At 39.4% G+C, this 17736-nt stretch overlaps 3 protein-coding genes across 4 annotated transcripts; 1 reads left to right on the top strand and 2 right to left on the bottom strand.

Moving 5' to 3' along the window:
* Positions 1-543: 543 nt before the first annotated feature.
* Positions 544-2739, top strand: LOC112193261 (EEF1A lysine methyltransferase 1). Of its 2 annotated transcripts, none has more exons than XM_040516771.1 (4): positions 544-967; positions 1035-1193; positions 1529-1642; positions 2712-2739. In XM_040516771.1, the coding sequence occupies exons 1-4, from the start codon at positions 659-661 to the stop codon at positions 2727-2729; spliced, it is 600 nt and encodes a 199-aa protein (XP_040372705.1). In that variant the 5' UTR covers positions 544-658; the 3' UTR covers positions 2730-2739. The 2 variants fall into 2 exon arrangements, with proteins under 2 accessions (XP_040372705.1, XP_024189101.1); XM_024333333.2 differs by lacking the exon at positions 2712-2739 and adding an exon at positions 1807-2178 and having other exon boundaries at positions 549-967; positions 1529-1610.
* Positions 2740-10260: 7521 nt separating this feature from the next.
* LOC112194317 (F-box/kelch-repeat protein At3g18720-like) lies at positions 10261-11430 on the bottom strand. The gene has a single exon (XM_024334568.1). It carries the CDS (start codon positions 11428-11430, stop codon positions 10261-10263), a length of 1170 nt encoding a protein of 389 aa, XP_024190336.1.
* Positions 11431-12056: 626 nt separating this feature from the next.
* On the bottom strand, positions 12057-13811 carry LOC112191487. The gene is made up of 2 exons (XM_024330835.2): positions 13185-13811; positions 12057-13091 (listed from the first exon to the last, which is right to left on the bottom strand). The coding sequence occupies exons 1-2, from the start codon at positions 13321-13323 to the stop codon at positions 12904-12906; spliced, it is 327 nt and encodes a 108-aa protein (XP_024186603.1). The 5' UTR covers positions 13324-13811; the 3' UTR covers positions 12057-12903.
* Between the last annotated feature and the right edge of the window lie 3925 nt (positions 13812-17736).

Genomic DNA, 17736 nt, shown 5'->3' with positions numbered 1-17736 from the left:
ATACACTTATTTCATAATCTTATTAAAATTAATCATTTCGTTCGCAAACAATTATGAGCATGGACTTATTTTAGATTAGAGTATAACACTACGTATTTTCAAAGTCCGTGCTGAGGACTTCTATAAAACTTTGGAAGAATATGTAACAAAAAGCATCACTATACTAAATAGTGGTACCTCAAAAGGTGAGTGTGGTTGAGGAAGGTGGGTGGTGCTGGAGATAGGTGGTGCATGTGAAGATAAGAAAAATGTGGAGACAAAAATAGAAAAAGAAAAGAAAAAACGAGGAAAATTGGAAGTTTAAATATGGGTTGGTTCAGTTAATATGAGCGTGCTTGTGATTGAGCTCAATTTAAGTTCAATCTCCGCTGTTAACAGTTCTGTATTGGATCATGCAATTTGTAAATGGATCTCTTGCGGAAAATCATACCTGAGAGATATAGGGACAGGTACGTATTACACATCAGTCATTCAGAATCAAAGTTATAGATGTGCCCTGGCGTAAAGGTGTAGGATAACCTTCTTGTTCAAAACTTAACTGTTTTGGGGTTTTATCTAGGTACAAACTAAATTTAGAGGCCGTTCCCTTAAACCCTTTTCCCAAACAGACCCACACTTCTTCACTACTAGACACTTTGGTCTACATCGCCACCAACAAATGGAACAAGACCTCCTCCCCAATTCAATCTCCGGCCACCAAAACGACGATGATGACGCACCGACTTTAAGCCTTCAAGCCTTAGAAGCTCTCAAGGAGTTCCTCACCGAGCAAAGCCAGTCCTCAAACGACACCGCCGCCGAAGCAGACTCGGCGCCGGCTTTGATCTCGGAGGACTGGCGGATGAGCCAGTTCTGGTACGACCACCACACGGCCCAAACCCTAGCCGAAGAGGTCCTCACTCTCTGCAAATCGGACTCCACTCGAGTCGCCTGCGTCGCTTGTCCCTCGCTCTACGCCTATCTCAAGGTCATTCAATCTCACTCTTTTAGGTTTCTGCTGTTCAATTTTGGCTGATTTCTGTTCGAATTTTCAGAGTATTGATTCTCATGTGTCTGTACAACTGCTGGAGTATGATAGAAGGTTTGAGCAATACGGGAGTGATTTCACGTTTTATGATTACAACCAACCAGAAGACTTGCCTTTGGAGCTAAAGCATGGCTTTGATGTTGTAGTTGCTGATCCTCCTTATCTGGTGAGCTACATTATGCGCATTCGTCCTTATTGGCTTTCATTTAGTAATTTCAGCTTGCTAAGGACATCTCAACCTTATCATTCTGCGAATCGGCTATGTTCGTCTTTATCTTGATGTTTGAAATTGAAGGCTGCATAAATTTTGGATTTTGGTTTCCTGCATTTGCAAATGGAATATGGTAGAAATTAGTTTTATTTGTATTTGTTTGCGGTAGCTTCAGCGTCGGTTTCATGTTTTGGGTAATTAGGTTTTTGTATTTGCCCGTGAGGTTATGTTTTATGCTTTTTCTGTGGAGTGTGGACAAGTTGCTTATGTAGTGTAATTGATGTTTACAGAGTCAAGAGTGCTTGGAGAAAGTCGCTAAAACTGTTTCGTTTCTTGCACGATCAGAAAAACCTTACTTGCTCCTCCTCACAGGTAGACATTGCCCATTTTACTTCCCAGAATGTGTAAGATTGGCAGTTCCTACAATGTAACTACTACTTGTTTTAAAATGCATTGGTGCCAATGAGTTTATTGTGATAAATATAGGAAGTAGAAGTGACCAAATGTTGTTTCTAGGACATTTCAGGTTTTACTGTATCTATCTAAATAGTTATATGATGACGTGCAGGAGAGGTGCAGAAAGAGAGAGCAGCTGAGCTCATGGGATTGCTTCCATGTGGTTTTAGGCCTCGGCACTCCAGCAAACTAGGAAATGAGTTTCGGCTGTTCACAAGTTATGATCCTGGGACTAGATTAGGAGGGTGGGACAATTAGGAACTCTATTCTCATGTGCCTGACACTGCTAAGTGAGATTCATTGGGGACACTTCTCTCGTGTGCGCTAAAATATGTGATGGAACCCTTAAATGTTCTGTATCATGTCACTATCTATACATGTAGTCTTTGCATACTGTATGCTATCTTACCTGTGTACACATTAGCACAGGTTATGGAGATAGTGAATAGACAAACTTCATTAGGACCAAATATTTAGCTGCAAAGTGCTGGTGTTTGTTTTTTTCTTTCGGCTTTTGCAAACTTCTGATAAAGCATTGGTGAAAAATACTAAATCTGAGCTATTATCAGTGGCATACTGACATAGTAGTGAAGGGGATATTGACCCAATTGCTCCTTTCTGTCTCTTAAGATTTGTGTGGTTTGTCTTGGCGCCCCTTCGACAGAATTCATCACTTTTTTTCCAAACCTCTCTTTCAAACCCTGAGGCCAACAATACAAAATGAAGGTTGTTGCTTGTACCTTTGTTGTGATATTTTACATATATATTAATGTAGTTATATTAATGGATAAACCATTCATGATGAATGGACATCCTATTATTGAATATTGAAATAGATTAACAATCAATGTTGTAGCAGTCTATTAAATGACACTTTTTTTTGGTGTATATTGGTTGTTAGATGTTCCAGTAATGACATCTTACTTAAATAACTTTAGATGAAGCCATGAAGTCACAAGTTTTAGATTTGGTGTTATATTATTTAAGCCTCATTGCGTTAAATTCCTGGCTCTGCAGTTGGCTGTTGATGGGTGAACTTTTTGTCTGCAGATTCAACAGCTACGCAATTGAAATTTGTTGCCTGCCAAGTGTATCGTGGGTGCTAGGAAGATTTTGTATTGTGTGGTGAAAGCAGAGCAGTATGTATCATTCTTCTAGTCTGCGTTATTATTCCTCATAGTACTTCCATTTCTTCAATGCCCCAACCTGACTTTTTGAAGCCAAAGTTTAATGTGCCATGTTGACTTGCATCGTGCAAAGTTTCAGAGTATAGAGTTGCGCTCTTGTTATTCCCCACTCCTCCTCCTTGTGGCCGCTTCTCTGTTTGTATTATTTATAACCAAAAAAAAAAAAAACTGAGAAGCGGGTATTATGTAACTCAGATTGCTACTGGTCATGTTGAGTTTTTCTTGATGTCGTGTAACTCGATTTTTTTCTTTTCAATGGCATTTACAGCTTGAACTCTACCAATTTGGTCTTTATGTTTAGAGATACTGTTATTCGCCTCATTTATTATCTTTCTTTTTCTTTCTTGGTTGAAAAACTTCTTCTATTGTTTTTCTTTTTTGGTTGAGAGCTTCTTCTATTTGAGCATATCTCGATTTATTGATGAGCATTCACTTACTCAGCCACGGTTACCTCATTTGTACCTTTATAAGTCCAATGTATTAATCATGTTTTTTTTTTCAAGGACAGAAATGAATACAAGAAACTTAAAAAAAAAACCTCTACTAACTTCATTTCCCAACTGATCCAAATGGAACGCTGGGGGCACAGCAAGGAGTAAATAGAAAAGACATATAGAATTATTTTGAGATCTATGAGCCAGTGCAGCTAGATAATCTACCACGAAATTTGTCTCTCGATAAATATGTCGAAACACAATGAAATTAAACTGATGAGCCAAATGCCTTACATCCTGCATGAGAATCTGAATTCTCCATGGAACCTCACATCTTCCTTGAATACAGTCAATTAGCAACTTAGAATTACCTTCAACCACAACATTAGCATAATGATGAAGTAATGCAGTATGTAAACCATCCCTTAGAGATGGGTGGGTGAGCAAAAGCACGTGCTCAGTGAGTAGATTATGTAATATACCAGTAAAGTCATGTCATTTTACACACCAAAAAGTATTAGATCGTATACACATCAATGCACATCAATTCATCACATCGAATCATCCCTTCTTATTGATTATCCTTCAATTTAGTGCATCCCACAGGAACCCTAATGGCCTTCTCTAGCCCAATACCATCGTGTGACACATCCGTATCTTAGCATAATCAATCAAGAAGATCTCATGTTCCTTGACTAGTCAAACAATGAATCCAGCACATAATATGTATAAACCCTGCATATTTTGCATATAGACATACTTCACTTGAAAATAGAGAGATATTTAATAGCTAAAATCATGTTTTTCCACCATTTTTGTAGCAAATAAGAATATTTGAAACATATTACACAACCCACTCACCTCAGCAATACGAATCGCCTCCTAAAACACTAATCGTAAATCGAGCCTCCTAAAACGAGTCATCTAGTAATAATAGTTGGATCTAACTCAAACCTCCATTAATAGAAAGAGGGAATGAAGACGAATCTGTAGCCTTTCACGGATCTTGAATCAGAGTTATGGATAAAAAGTTATGATTCGTCGAAGTTTTAGAAAGAGAAAACTAGAGAGAGAAAAGTTGAGGGGAGAGAGAGATCAGAAAGAGAAAGTCTCTCGGAGAAAATCGGAGCAAATGAAAGAAGAAGCAGTTGGTCCCTCTATTTATATGGGAAGATGACCAATAAGAAATAATCATGTGCCAACACCTAAGCCATCCACCATCATTCTTGTGCCACTTGTCAAGCACACAAAAACCTTATGCCACCACTTGACAAATGGCAAATGACTAACCACTTTGATGACATTATCATCATCAGAGAGATTCTTAGGTATGGCAACCGTATCATGTGGCGGTAGAGCAACTCAATCAAGACCTTGCAGGGGAGTGTTTTGGATATATTGTTTTATTAAAATACGGCTAATTTCGGGGTATACAAAATTCTTTCTTAATTTTGATTAGGCTGTCCTACCGCCACGTGGTAGAACGATCCCTACCTAAGAATTTCTCTTATCATGTTGTCAACACACCGCATGTCATCTGAAATCACCATGTTAGCAAACTATTTTCCTTCAATTAAAATTCAAAAATTCCTTAAGAATATCTCGAGAACTCGAAAAATTCACCAAAAAATGCTGCAAACTTGTGGCGACCTCTACTTTCTATTTGCAACCTCAAAAATAAAATTTGACCAACTTTAAATTTCGGGATCTCACAGCTTCGCCCCTAACTAGGTGCACAATAGCCTCCTCTGCCGCCATCACAATTCAAACTCGATCGATTTCCCTACCAGAGAGAAACCCTAGCATAGAGAAAAAGTCGACAGTACATTTACTCTTACATTGATGACACCTAATTTGTGAATATCTAGCTATACTCCTCTTAAAAAGTAAGAGATTAGTGTCATTAAGAATATTGTATTCAACCTTTCACTTCATCACAAGTAACACACTTTCCTATCTTCGGAAAGAGTTATGTTGTGTGTTCAACATTTTGAATCTCACTCAACTAGTTTGCCTATTGAACCTAGACCATGAGATCTCCAATCAACTAGGTTGGGTTTCTGGCAAGTTCAATTCATTGAATTGGCTTTAGACCCATTCCCCTCAATGGCTCGATGAATATATTACTTGCTCTCTAGGTATACACCTTGTAAGAGGATCTACAATATTCTCTTTTGATTTAATGTAGTCAATGAAAATTGACGTTTTTTTTTTTAAAGTGAAAATTGACGTTTAATATGAGTACAATTCGTTCATATGAAAAAAGGCAATATTTTTCCATATCTTTTTTTTTTTTTTTTTGAATTCACCCAAGCCGGGCGCCAATATATTCATCTGAAGTCAGAATATGTGGTTACATACCCTTCCGCTGTTCATTCAGAGACAGACAAGAATAGGTCGTTATATTTTTCCATATCTTTGTCATCAATACAGATGTTTTATTCATTTAATTCGTAGTCCGCGTACTACTTGCGCATAAATCTCAGTACGCATGAAAATTATTCTATGCACCGACGGTGCAAGTGATCCAACCCTTAAGAAATAATCTCAACCTTTGATATTTATTATCCACTATTTTCATTTGAACAGAATAACATGCATGCATTGAAAAACAAAAAACACGAGAAATTTCAATATATAAGGGAAACAAAACAAACAAGCAAAATAAGTTTCACTTACATTAGAAAACTAATCAAGCAATAATAAATTAAACAGGTATAGAACTTGAAAGATGGTTAGAGACAGTCAAGGGACATTATATATTGTTTGAGAGCCTGCACTAATAAAGCTAACAAGAATCGATCACTTCTAACAAAAATATAGATTTTAATTAATTATATGCTTTCGTTTTGGTTATTTTTTCTTTCTTTCTGAGTTTTCATAAATACCTACGCAAACTGCACCAAAACTTCAAAGCAATCGATTCAAAATAATTTTCATTAAATTTCATCGGTTCGATTCAATTTATGTCAGTTCTCGGTTTCAAAAAGTACACCCTATATATATATATATATATATATATATATATTCCACATTAAAATATTTTCATGACCGGCTCTGCATAAACCATATAGCGGTCAAATAATTATTATATATTAATATAGAAAACCACTAATTAATATTGAAAATATAGTAACCCCCACAAAGAAATAAATAAATATCATTTTAATTTTAAATCATAAAATTTCCAACATTTCCATCCAAGTAATATTTTGACCAAATTTCAAAACATTGAAATTCTAAAAAAAGTAGTAAACAAAGGACGTCCTATATCCAAAATCTCCTTCAATATATTAGTAATTGGCTCTGATTTATCTGGTTATATTGGGCGTAAACCAGACCCCAGGTAAAAGATTCTCACAATTCAACGAACCATGGCAGGTGCAGAATTTTCCGCAACAAAGTCCAAGAAAAGCCTCGTCTATGGTTGTCATAAATGTCTTCAACTTTGACATTGAGGTGCTGTGTGTCATGTGTGAGGCGGATACTAAGACTACTTCGTCTTCAGCAACATCATTCGTCTCCAAGTCCACCCAAACAGGATTATAACCACTTTTATCATCCATCTTTAACGCACGAAATTTCCTGCCGGGCCAATATCGCTCCCAAACCAGTATAAACTCACCTTTGGAGGACCAGAAAAATGATGGGCTCCCAATGCAGGCCGGCGAATCCCCTGATGGCATTGCAGCTAATATTGTCTTTTCCCTATAAGCAATAATTTTCTCACACCTGCCTTTGCCTTGACATTGATTTAACGGATCTAAAACAGGAACAGAAACAAGAACAAGAACAACAAGTATATAATCATGCATATCAGCAGGCAGTTCTAATACGTATAACTTGCCATCCTCATGAAATTTAACGTAAGCTATATAACGTTTTTGCCCTTCCAAAGGGCATGATTCATGACTACCTGGCCTGCAAAACACCAACTTCGTCCCGCCTTCAATTGCAATATCGCTATCAGAACGTCCTAGATCTGGAGAGATTGCAACAATGCAATCAGAACATCTTGGATCCGAAGAGGCCGCGGAGCTCCATGGGATGATTCCGGTCAGCTGGGGAAGCTTAATACGATCACCTGTCATTGGGTTCAAGAAATAATTGATGGAAGTCGTCTTAGCAGGGTGAATCAAATTCTTCTTCGACGTCCATTCAGACATAATCAACCAGCCATTAATAGAGCCGGAGCAACGTATCTTATTACTACGTGAAGCATCCAACTTATTATTTTCTCTTCGAAACTTGAGGTCGTAGTCTGTGTCTTCACTTGGACTGTAGATATTATAATCCACAAATTCTGAGTCTAGAAACTTAATCGATTTCAAGAGCCATGGAAGTCGGGTTACTCGTTGAAACCATTGTGACGATACACTTCTCCAAGAAGGACACACAGCAGCGAATCTGATTGAATCGACTAGGGTTAGACGCTTCACAATCATCTCAATCAAATCATCAGGGAGATGCTTGGACCACCTGTTGTAGTCATCCATTGGGCGTCTTCTGGAACTCATACTCTATAAAGAGAAACAACGAATTATCTCAGGAAAAAAAAAACAGAGAGATAAACCACGATACGAGAGCACGGAAGCGAAGAGGTTGAGACAGAGATGAGAGATGCAGGGCCGTTATTTATAGGCTTCAAACTCCTAATACTATAAGAGATGTAATTGAAACAGATGTATAAAATGAATTTGATAACAGGGACAACTATTTTATCTAATGAAAATAGAATTCAACCACGGCGTTTGGTATATGGGGACAAGGCCAAAATACCCCATTTTTTTCACCATCACTTTATAAAATTTCCAAGAGAAAGAATGTCATGAGTCCAAATTTTGGGTTAAATAGACAAAAAATGCAAAATTAAAAGGGTCCTTGACCAAAAGCACAGAATCAGGCTAATGTTTTCTCACTTGCACCACCAAGAGTTTTTAATTCCCAGCTACTCAATTCAAGTGCTAAATGACAATTTTGACCTCCAATTAATTAAAAAATTACGGCTACTCTGACTCTCCTCTATCTCTCTCTCCTCCGCGCCTCTCTCTTTTTATCTTTCTCCTGTCTCTCCCGTCAGCCCGGTCGTCGATCTCTCCCTTCAGCGCTGTCGTCGAGAACCGTTAGCCTTTTGGCGATTCGTCTCTCTCTCTTCGATCTCTGGCATGGATTCACTTTAACGGCGAGTTCTTGTAGAGATCGGATCGGAGTTTCGCGCCCGTACAGAAGACCGACGTTTTTTGATCCAGCCGGGCTTGGAGTTGTAGATGCGGTCGTCGTGGCGCTTGACGACGACGTTTTGATGGTGGTGGGCGGAGGAATAGTCGGTGTCGTTGCACTGGGACTGGGCTTGACCGCCGGTGCTGCAAATGCTTCCGTTTCATGTTTCTCTGATCTGCTCTTTTTTTTTTTTTTCTTTTTCCAACAAAGCTTTGATCTGCTTTGATAAGCCGAAGAGTATTGATCAGGGTTCAAGATTAGTTTCTTTGAGGAAAATTTTCTTTTCAAAGATAATTTGGAATCCAATTCAAGCATTGTGATTTTTTTTTAAGGTAAAATGGGGCAGAAGGCCCAGAAAGAGAGGGAAAAAAAATTTATCCGAGGGTAATACAGGGCTATTGGGGGGCTATCGGGGAAAATTTTTTTTGAATGTCTATTGGGGCAGTAGACATCTATTGGGGGGCAATATGCATTTTTAAATTAATATAATCTCTTTGTTTTTTTCTTTAATCAAAGTTTTATTTGTCTAATTTTAGGAATATTAGTTCCCATTTCAGCTACTGACAGTTCAATTGGGGGGCAATAGACGCCTATTGGAGGGCAATACATGTCTGATAGACATCTATTGGGGGGCAATAGACGCCTATTGGAGGGCAATACATGGCTGATAGACATCTATTGAGGGACAATAGACGTCTATTAGGGGACAATAGACTATTGGGGCAATATACGTCTATTGGGAGGCAATAGACGTCTATTGCCTTTCTATTGGGGGTAATAGATGTCTATTGGGGGGCAATACATGGCTAATGGTCGTCTATTGGGGGGCAATACATGGCTGATAGTCGTCTATTAGGGGGCAATAGTTGGCCGGATTCCGGCGAAAGTTGGCCGGATTCCGGTGGCCGGTGACCGGATTCCGGCGGAGTCTCCCATGGTTTCTCTCTCTTCTATTTTCTCTCTATCTCTAAGTAACAAAGGGGTAAGGGTAAAATGGTATTAAAAAAAATTAAAAAACAAAAAAAAAATCTTAATGGGGTATTAGGGAAGACCTCCTTAGAGTGTTTTGGGTAAGAGATAATTAAAAAAACTTAATGGGGTAAGTGGGAAAAAAATCTCTAAAAATGGTGTAAATGGACAAAACCCCAAATTAAAATGATAGATTTTTAGAAAGGGCGGGCGTGCCACGTGGCGGGTATATTCAACCAATCAGTGCATATGTAGGGGGGTTTTGGGTATTTCATTTTTATTAAACATAGATAGTTTCGGAATACAATTAAAAAATAGAAACATGATTAGTTGGGCGTACCACATAGCTGGTACGTCTGCCCTTCCTAAGAATTTCTCTAATAAAAAGTAAGCAGATCACCACTATTGAATGGATTGCTTCATTCCTCCTAAAGAAGGGCAGAAAGATCACCCAAAGAAAACTCTGGATCGGAGATCACTACATCACAAGATTCACAATTGATCTCGAACATAATCAATATTGATCATGTTCGAGATCAATTGTTCATGAAAGAGTGAGTTATTTTAGAAAAAGTGCGGACGTCGCTCCTCCGGCCTCGATCAAGCATAAAAAGCGCGGCGCGGCTGGCCGAATGGACGCCAGGGGTCTGCGATCAGGTGGAGTCGCCGGCGACCGTTCTGCAACGCTGCAGAGAACCTGCAATTGCAGGTGCTATATCCAAAATCTCCTTCAATATAGTAGTAATTGGCTCTGATTTATCTGGTTATATTGGGCGTAAACCAGACCCCAGGTAAAAGATTCTCACAATTCAACGAACCATGGCAGGTGAAGAATTTGTAAAGTCCAAGAAAAGCCTCGTCTATGGTTGTCATAAATGTCTTCAACTTTGACATTGAGGTGCTGTGTGAGGCGGATACTAAGACTACTTCGTCTTCAGCAACATCATTCGTCTCCAAGTCCACCCAAACAGGATTATAACCACTTTTATCATCCATCTTTAACGCACGAAATTTCCTGCCGGGCCAATCGCGCCCCCAAACCAGTATAAACTCACCTTTGGAGGACCAGAAAAATGATGGTCTCCCAATGCCGGACGGCGAATCCCCTGATGGCATTCCAGCTAATATTGTCTTTTCCCTATAAGCAATAATTTTCTCACACCTCCCTTTGCCTTGACATTGATTTAATGGATCTAAAACAGGAACCGAAACAAGAACAAGAACAGCTAGTTCATAACGAGGCCAATCAGCCAGTTCTAATACGTATAATTTGCCATCCTCATGAAATTTAACGTAAACTATATAACGTTTTTGCCCTTCCCAAGGGCATGATTCATGACTACCTGGCCTGCAAAACACCAACTTCATCCCGCCTTCAATTGCAATATTGCGATCAGAATCATATTTTGGATCTAAACAGGTTGCAACAATGCAATCAGAACATCTTGGATCCGAAGAGGCCGCGGAGCTCCATGGGATGATTCCGGTCAGCTGGGGAAGCTTAATACGATCACCTGTCATTGGGTTCAAGAAATAATTGACGGAAGTCGTCTTAGCAGAGTGAATCATATTCTTCTGCGACATCCATTCAGACATAATCAACCAGCCATTAATAGAGCCCGAGCAACGTATCTTATCACTACGTGAAGCATCCAACTTATTATTTTCTCTTCGAAACTTGAGGTCGTAGAATGTGTCTTCACTTGTACTGTAGATATTATAATTCACAGATTCTGAGTCTAGAAACTTAATCGATTTCAAGAGCCATGGAAGTCGGGTTACTCGTTGAAAACATTGTGACGATACACTTCTCCAAGAAGGACACACAGCAGCGAATCTGACTGAATCGACTAGGGGTAGACGCTTCACAATCATTTCAATCAATTCATCAGGAAGATGCTTGGACCACCTGTTGTAGTCATCCATTGGGCGTCTTCTGGAACTCTTACTCGATAAAGAGAAACAACGATAATTCTCAGGAAAAAAAAAACAGAGAGATAAACCACGAGATACGAGAGCACGGAAGCGAAGAGGTTGAGACAGAGATGAGAGCTGCAGGCCCGTTATTTATAGGCTTCAAACTCCTAATACTATTAGAGATGTAATTGAAACAGATGTATAAACACCACTACAATTTATGGCAATAGCCACATGCATGCACTATTGGTGACAAGTTTGGGCCAAAAGCCACATATGTGTGTGTCTATGACCCATTGCCACATTACAGCCACTTTTAAATGGGTCAGTGCCCTGTAGGCCAGTTGCAATACATCATACCAGTCACGTTTATATGCTTCCGTGGGTACAATGAGTCTGACATTGTGGTGGGCCATATAACTGCAAAACCTACGATTGTGTGTGTCTAGCAATTGAAATAATAAAGGTTCTTCTTTCATTTAATTACACCATCTGGTGGGTCCCCCTAAATATTTTTATTTATTTTTTATTTTTTATTTTTTATTTTTTATTTTTTGGTTAATCATAAATTTGACACAAACCACCAAAAAAAAAACAAAACAAAACAATTGTTAATTACAAAAGCATATTGAATCTTTCATTTAATACTTTTATATTACATTAATCACTTCAGGTATAATACCTGACAGATACACAAACTACCATAGAGTCCAAATAGTAGTTGAACACAATTAAATTAAATCAAACTTCACAGATATACATCCAAAACCTAAATCTTCTTATGAAGCTAAACTTAAAAGCCTCTGCACTTATCCCATGATCAGGTTGCTACCACCAATACTAGAGAGCTCATAAATCAAGTCCAAAACAACAAAAATACAGAGGCCTTAAGCACAATTGATACTAATCAAAAGGTGAAATCTGAAGTGCCTCAATTTTTGGTAACTTGCCGCTGCAATTTCATAATTTTAATAAGCAACTTACTCTACGAATGGTTTGACCTCTAGACAATTAAGTAGAACATATCTATGTACGCGAAGCCACTCGTTATAATCCATATGCACTTCTTTACCCGAACCTCTAATAGCATGATCAATATTAAGGAAAATTGAATAACCACCAGACACATCTCGATGTTCCGCATCAGCATTTCGTCCAAGATTGGTCCGGCGTGTAACTGAATCTTCCAAGTACATGGAACAAAACAACATGGCCTCGTCAGCAATGTACCCTTCAGCAATCGAACTCTCAGGTCGACTTTTGTTACGCACATACCTCTGAAGTGTTCCCATGTTCCTGATTAAGTGTGAGGAATAATACAAACAACTTAAATAAGAATAAGTTATGAAGATTAAAGTAAGAGAAACTAACATAACTAAATGCCGTGATATTCATAGCATCAGGTTGTACATCAAAAAAATCTTTTACAAACAAAACATATATAAATTAGTGGGGTACTCATTTTGCATAATACGGAGCGGGCTATTTGTTGATTACTAAAGCCCTGAGCCTAAACCAGGCAAGCCCACGTTCTTGGTAAGCCAACACAGTTGCCGTCAACGAGGAAGAACCAGCAGCGCCACCTTCATGGAGAACAGAGCCACCAGAAGCAGCATCCAACCGGATCGAGAGATCATTGAGGGCTTCGAAGGCGATTCCGAAGTACCCATCTGAAAATTTTCCAGAAACAAAAGTTATAGCCATATAACTCAAACCATCTTCAACAAGAAGACCTTCATCTGAAAAGAAATCAACCAAAAAACCTGGTTGAAAAGAGAGATACGTGAGATCCAGCAAGGGATCAAAGAGACAGGCACCCAAAGGGTCTTGTAGCATCACCGGGTGCACTAACGGGCAGACCCCGTTTTGAACAGAGCTCCGAGGAACATATTTACAGGCCATTGCAGAAGGAATAGGATAAGCATCACCAGAGATAGCAGTGCACCGGTATAGCAGTGGGTTTGAGGGGGAAAAAGGTAGATCTGGAAAAGATTGGGACAGGAACAAGAGGAATAGACCAAGAAAACTGAAGGAAAGGGAAAAACAAAGCAGAAAGGGAAACAACAGAGAAATGGAAAGAGAGGCACACAACCTCAGATCGGAGGCAAACTCCGGGCAAAAGCGCCCATGGTGGGCGGGGTTGTGTGCCACCGACTGTCAAGGTGGGAAGAAGCCTCATGGAAAGGGAAAGTATCTCCCTCGACTTTCAAGCCGAAGATCCAGATCGGAGATATCTAGATCTGGCAAGAAAGAGGGGGAGGAGGGGGAAATCTAGATCTGGGGTTTCTGCTTTCTAGAGAGAGGCCCTCTCTCACTTAGCCGTGAGTATAAAGAGTATTGAATGAAGTGTTTCTGTCTTACTTTGCAAAAAATTTAAACAAAAAAAATAATATGGCGTCGAGTTGTTTAGTAGTTCTGAGTCCTTAATTGTTTGGTCCAATAAAAATGAAGGTCAGTATAAGACCAAGATTCCAAGAGGCAAATATAGTTTTTATTTTGCTTCTTGTTTTTTATGAGAAAAAGAGGCAAATATGCTTCAAGTAACGAAAACAAGGAGTTGGGCCTCTTCAAATTTAATATAAAATAAATAAATAAATATTAAAACAACACCCACTGATAAGAAAATAATAAAAAATGTAAAAAACTTATATAAAAATTTGGCCCAGTTACTGTTTCTAGTACGGATGAGTTTCACAAATATAAAATAATAAAGAGCAACCCTTAATGGTTTGTACGTGACTCCATTATCCACCATCCATTCATCTCGTGGCAACAGCTGTGTGGCTGTTGCCCACAATTGTTGTGGTGAAAATGAATTTGATAACAGGGACAACTATTTTATCTAATAAAAATAGAATTCAACCACCGCGTTTGGTATATGGGGACAAGGCCAAAACTTCCCCATTTTTTTCACCATCACTTCATAAAATTTCCAAGAAAAAGAATGTCAAGAGTCCAAATTTTGGGTTAAATAGACAAAAATGTAAAATTAAAATGAGAGATTTTTAACATCTCTAAGATGATCTAAGTTCTCTCTAGAGAAACCTCTCTAAAAGCAACTCCTCTCCTTCTCTTTGTCTTACCGGTGATCACACTCCTAGTCCTAGTCTTCTCAGAAGCCGACTTTCAGTGCCACCAAACCCTCTGTCAACGTACTTCGGTCCTAATCTCCTCGGGAGGCGACGGTAGTACCGCGACCACAACAGTTATAGAACCAGCCAAGCAAGGGTAACGCCCTAGCAATCTAGCCAAGCTAAAGTCATGCTTTAGCAAGATCTCAATACTTTCCAGTGATTTCGCTCTGCTCAATCTGCAATATTGAGTATCGACTTGTGAACAAGAAGAAACTTCAGCAAAGTCCTCACCACGAGGCACAAAGAATCCCGCGATAAGGTTGGTGCTCTCCTCGTCTACAATTGCTCGACAGAAGTCAGGTCAAGGGACACCCCCGACGACTGCACCCGAACGGTGCTGGCACGCCCGCGCAAGAAAAGAGATTGTTGACCAGCTGCAACAAAATTGGAGCCAAACAATATTAGGCTTGAAAAAATATCTAATAAGTTTTTGTTAATTAGTTACACTATCTATTTTCAATAATTATCTCAGTTTTTTTTTTCTTTTTTTGACAATGTCAAGTTTCTTTTTTGGTCAATAAATAATTATAGGAGCATTATAACTCATTCTTAATGCTTGAAAACATTTCCTTTTATGAGTAAGGTTAAGTTAGGTATTTGAAAGAGGTTTACTAAGCAAAGTTTACTTTTTAAAAAGCAAATAGGAGACACATCTGTGTAATTTTTATGAGAGATCAAATGAGCAAATATGGAGGTCCCAATAAAAAAATCTTAAAACTTCTCATTAAACACAAAAACTACAAAACAAAATAAGGAAATATTAATAATAGCCAAAAACCAAAAAACTGAACACTCAGGGAGGGAGGATGTTTTTTTTTTTTTTTTTTTTTGATCAAAGAAGAACTTCATTAATAATGAACTGCTTACAACGAGTTTTAGGCGACATCTCTTAACCAGAAATGGCCTCTAGACTTCACACTGGAACTCTATAGTGACTGACTCTAAACTGGCACTACAACTGTATGACAAAGACAAAAAGCGCAGGAGCAGTGAATCCTTGACAGCTCACCTCTCGTCCAGCCAATAAGAACTCTAAACTGGGCAACTCACTTGTGTCGACACTAAACTCACCAACCAGAGTCTTCTTGACCAGCTTTGAATCGACCAAGCCAACACTCATTGTGACCTAAACTCGACCAAAAGAATTACCAGACATTCAGACCTGGGACTAAAGAAAACACCATCACCACCCTATTGTCAACACCATCCATCCACCACTGCTCCAAATCGCCATCGCTCCAACTCGATCCCAGACAGGAAGGACCCACTAGAAGGCCAAGGATGATTGTCTATAGTCAGACGTTTTTGCCACCGCTGTTGACCCAACTCTAGAACAGGAACTACCCCGAGACTGTGAAAGAGAAGATTGTCGCTGCCACATCCTTAGTAGTGCCTTATTACCGACTACACACCAACTGCCAAACAAACAAAACAAATAGCATTAAAACAAAAAAACCCAGGCCCAAATACCACCAGGCCCAGGCCGGGCCCACACTCAGATTAAGGCCCAGTCCGCCACCGCCGAAACACTCGCCACCACTGGACACTGACCGCCGCCAGCAACATACCATCTTCCCTTCCGCCGTAAACCAGATCAATATCGAACCAGCCATCACCCCTGAAGGAGCGGAGGACAGATCCCATCGTCCCGCCACCGGCAGCTCCGCCGCCACCGCCTTGACGCCTACCTTCCATCATCCCCACTACTCAGGCAAGGCGCGCCACCCCACCCCACCCCAGACCCAACCCAAACCTTCCAAATCCGATCGAAGCAAACTGACTGGATCGAAGGCCCGAAGAAACCAGCAAAGCCGCCACCTGGTTATCACCGCCAAGAGACCTCCGAGCCCGCCACTCTAACTCAGAACCACCCCCCGCCGTCCGCGCTCCTCCCTCGGATAGAGCAATACCGATCCCACTTGCCTGCCGCCAACGTCGATGTCGCCAAACGATCTGGTTTGCTCCGTCATCCCCCGCAATCCCTTCTCCGACTGGACCTCTCACAATCGGGTACTAAGTCCCTTCTGTCCCGTCCGACGACGACGCCGGAGGGCGCGCCGCCGGACAGGCGCTGCTCACTTTCTGTTTTGCCTAGGGTTTTTTCGGATTGGAAGTTCAGGGAGGGAGGATGTTGCGTTAAAAGACAAAATGCGCAGATAGGAAAAATGCAAGTTTGGACCAAGTGTTCTCTTAAATGGTGGTAGAGTGAAAACATACATATGGACAACATCTTTGATTTGAGTGAAAACATACATTTGGGCAACATCTTTGATTTGAGCATACAAAATGGTGAGGAAATGTAGAAACTATCAATTAGATACCTAACTCTTTTGAGTCTCATCACTGATTACTTTGATGCTCTGCTTGATAACAAGTTCAGTCTAATGCACTCTGTAGTTAAACATCTATTAGTTTATTTTCTCTTTTCTTTCTAATCTTTTTCTCTCTTTATCTTCAGAGGCTTTCTGAACTTAGAGACTAATTATTCTATCAACTCTAATTTTTATTGGTTCATTTACTCCAATATCTCAAATCAAATCAAACAAAAGCAAAATCATTGAATTTTTTGTTTTTTGTTTTTGAAGAGAAGTAAAATCATCAAATAAACTATGATATGGACAACAATTTTTTTTTTACTATAATGCCATAACTCATTCACTAACTGATAGCCATTTCGGACCGTATTGAATGACTTTTATGACCTTGTAGTTCACATGAGATGTCTTAACACGAAAAGGTTCAAATCATTTCAACGTCATACATATTCGTAGTTGTAAACTTGTAATGTATATGGTAAATGGTAGTTGTCATGTTTTCTTCAAAGTTAATGGTCAAAACATAAAAGGTTGGTTCTATTCAGATCTCTTTTTATTTTTTTAATTTTCCACACTTTTCATTTTAACCATGATTTTCTGTTGACATTTGACAACTCCCTCTTTCCACTTCCAAGCGAAACAAAAAACTAAACCACGCCAACATCTATTGATGCACAAAGATTGAATAAACAGCCAAAGATTAATCATGTACAATACAACATGTCTAGAAGATGCAGCAAATTGATCCTTCAGTACGTCCAAGGCTCCACACTAGCGCAAATTTACATGCCTATGTAATATTGATGAATTCGCCCAACCCCAGATCTATTAGTTGAAGTTGAGTCAATAACGTGCAATCATGAACT

Source organism: Rosa chinensis, chromosome 3 (genome assembly GCF_002994745.2).
Source record: "Rosa chinensis cultivar Old Blush chromosome 3, RchiOBHm-V2, whole genome shotgun sequence".
NCBI lineage: Eukaryota > Viridiplantae > Streptophyta > Magnoliopsida > Rosales > Rosaceae > Rosa > Rosa chinensis.
This window is presented reverse-complemented; position numbering and strand designations above follow the sequence as displayed.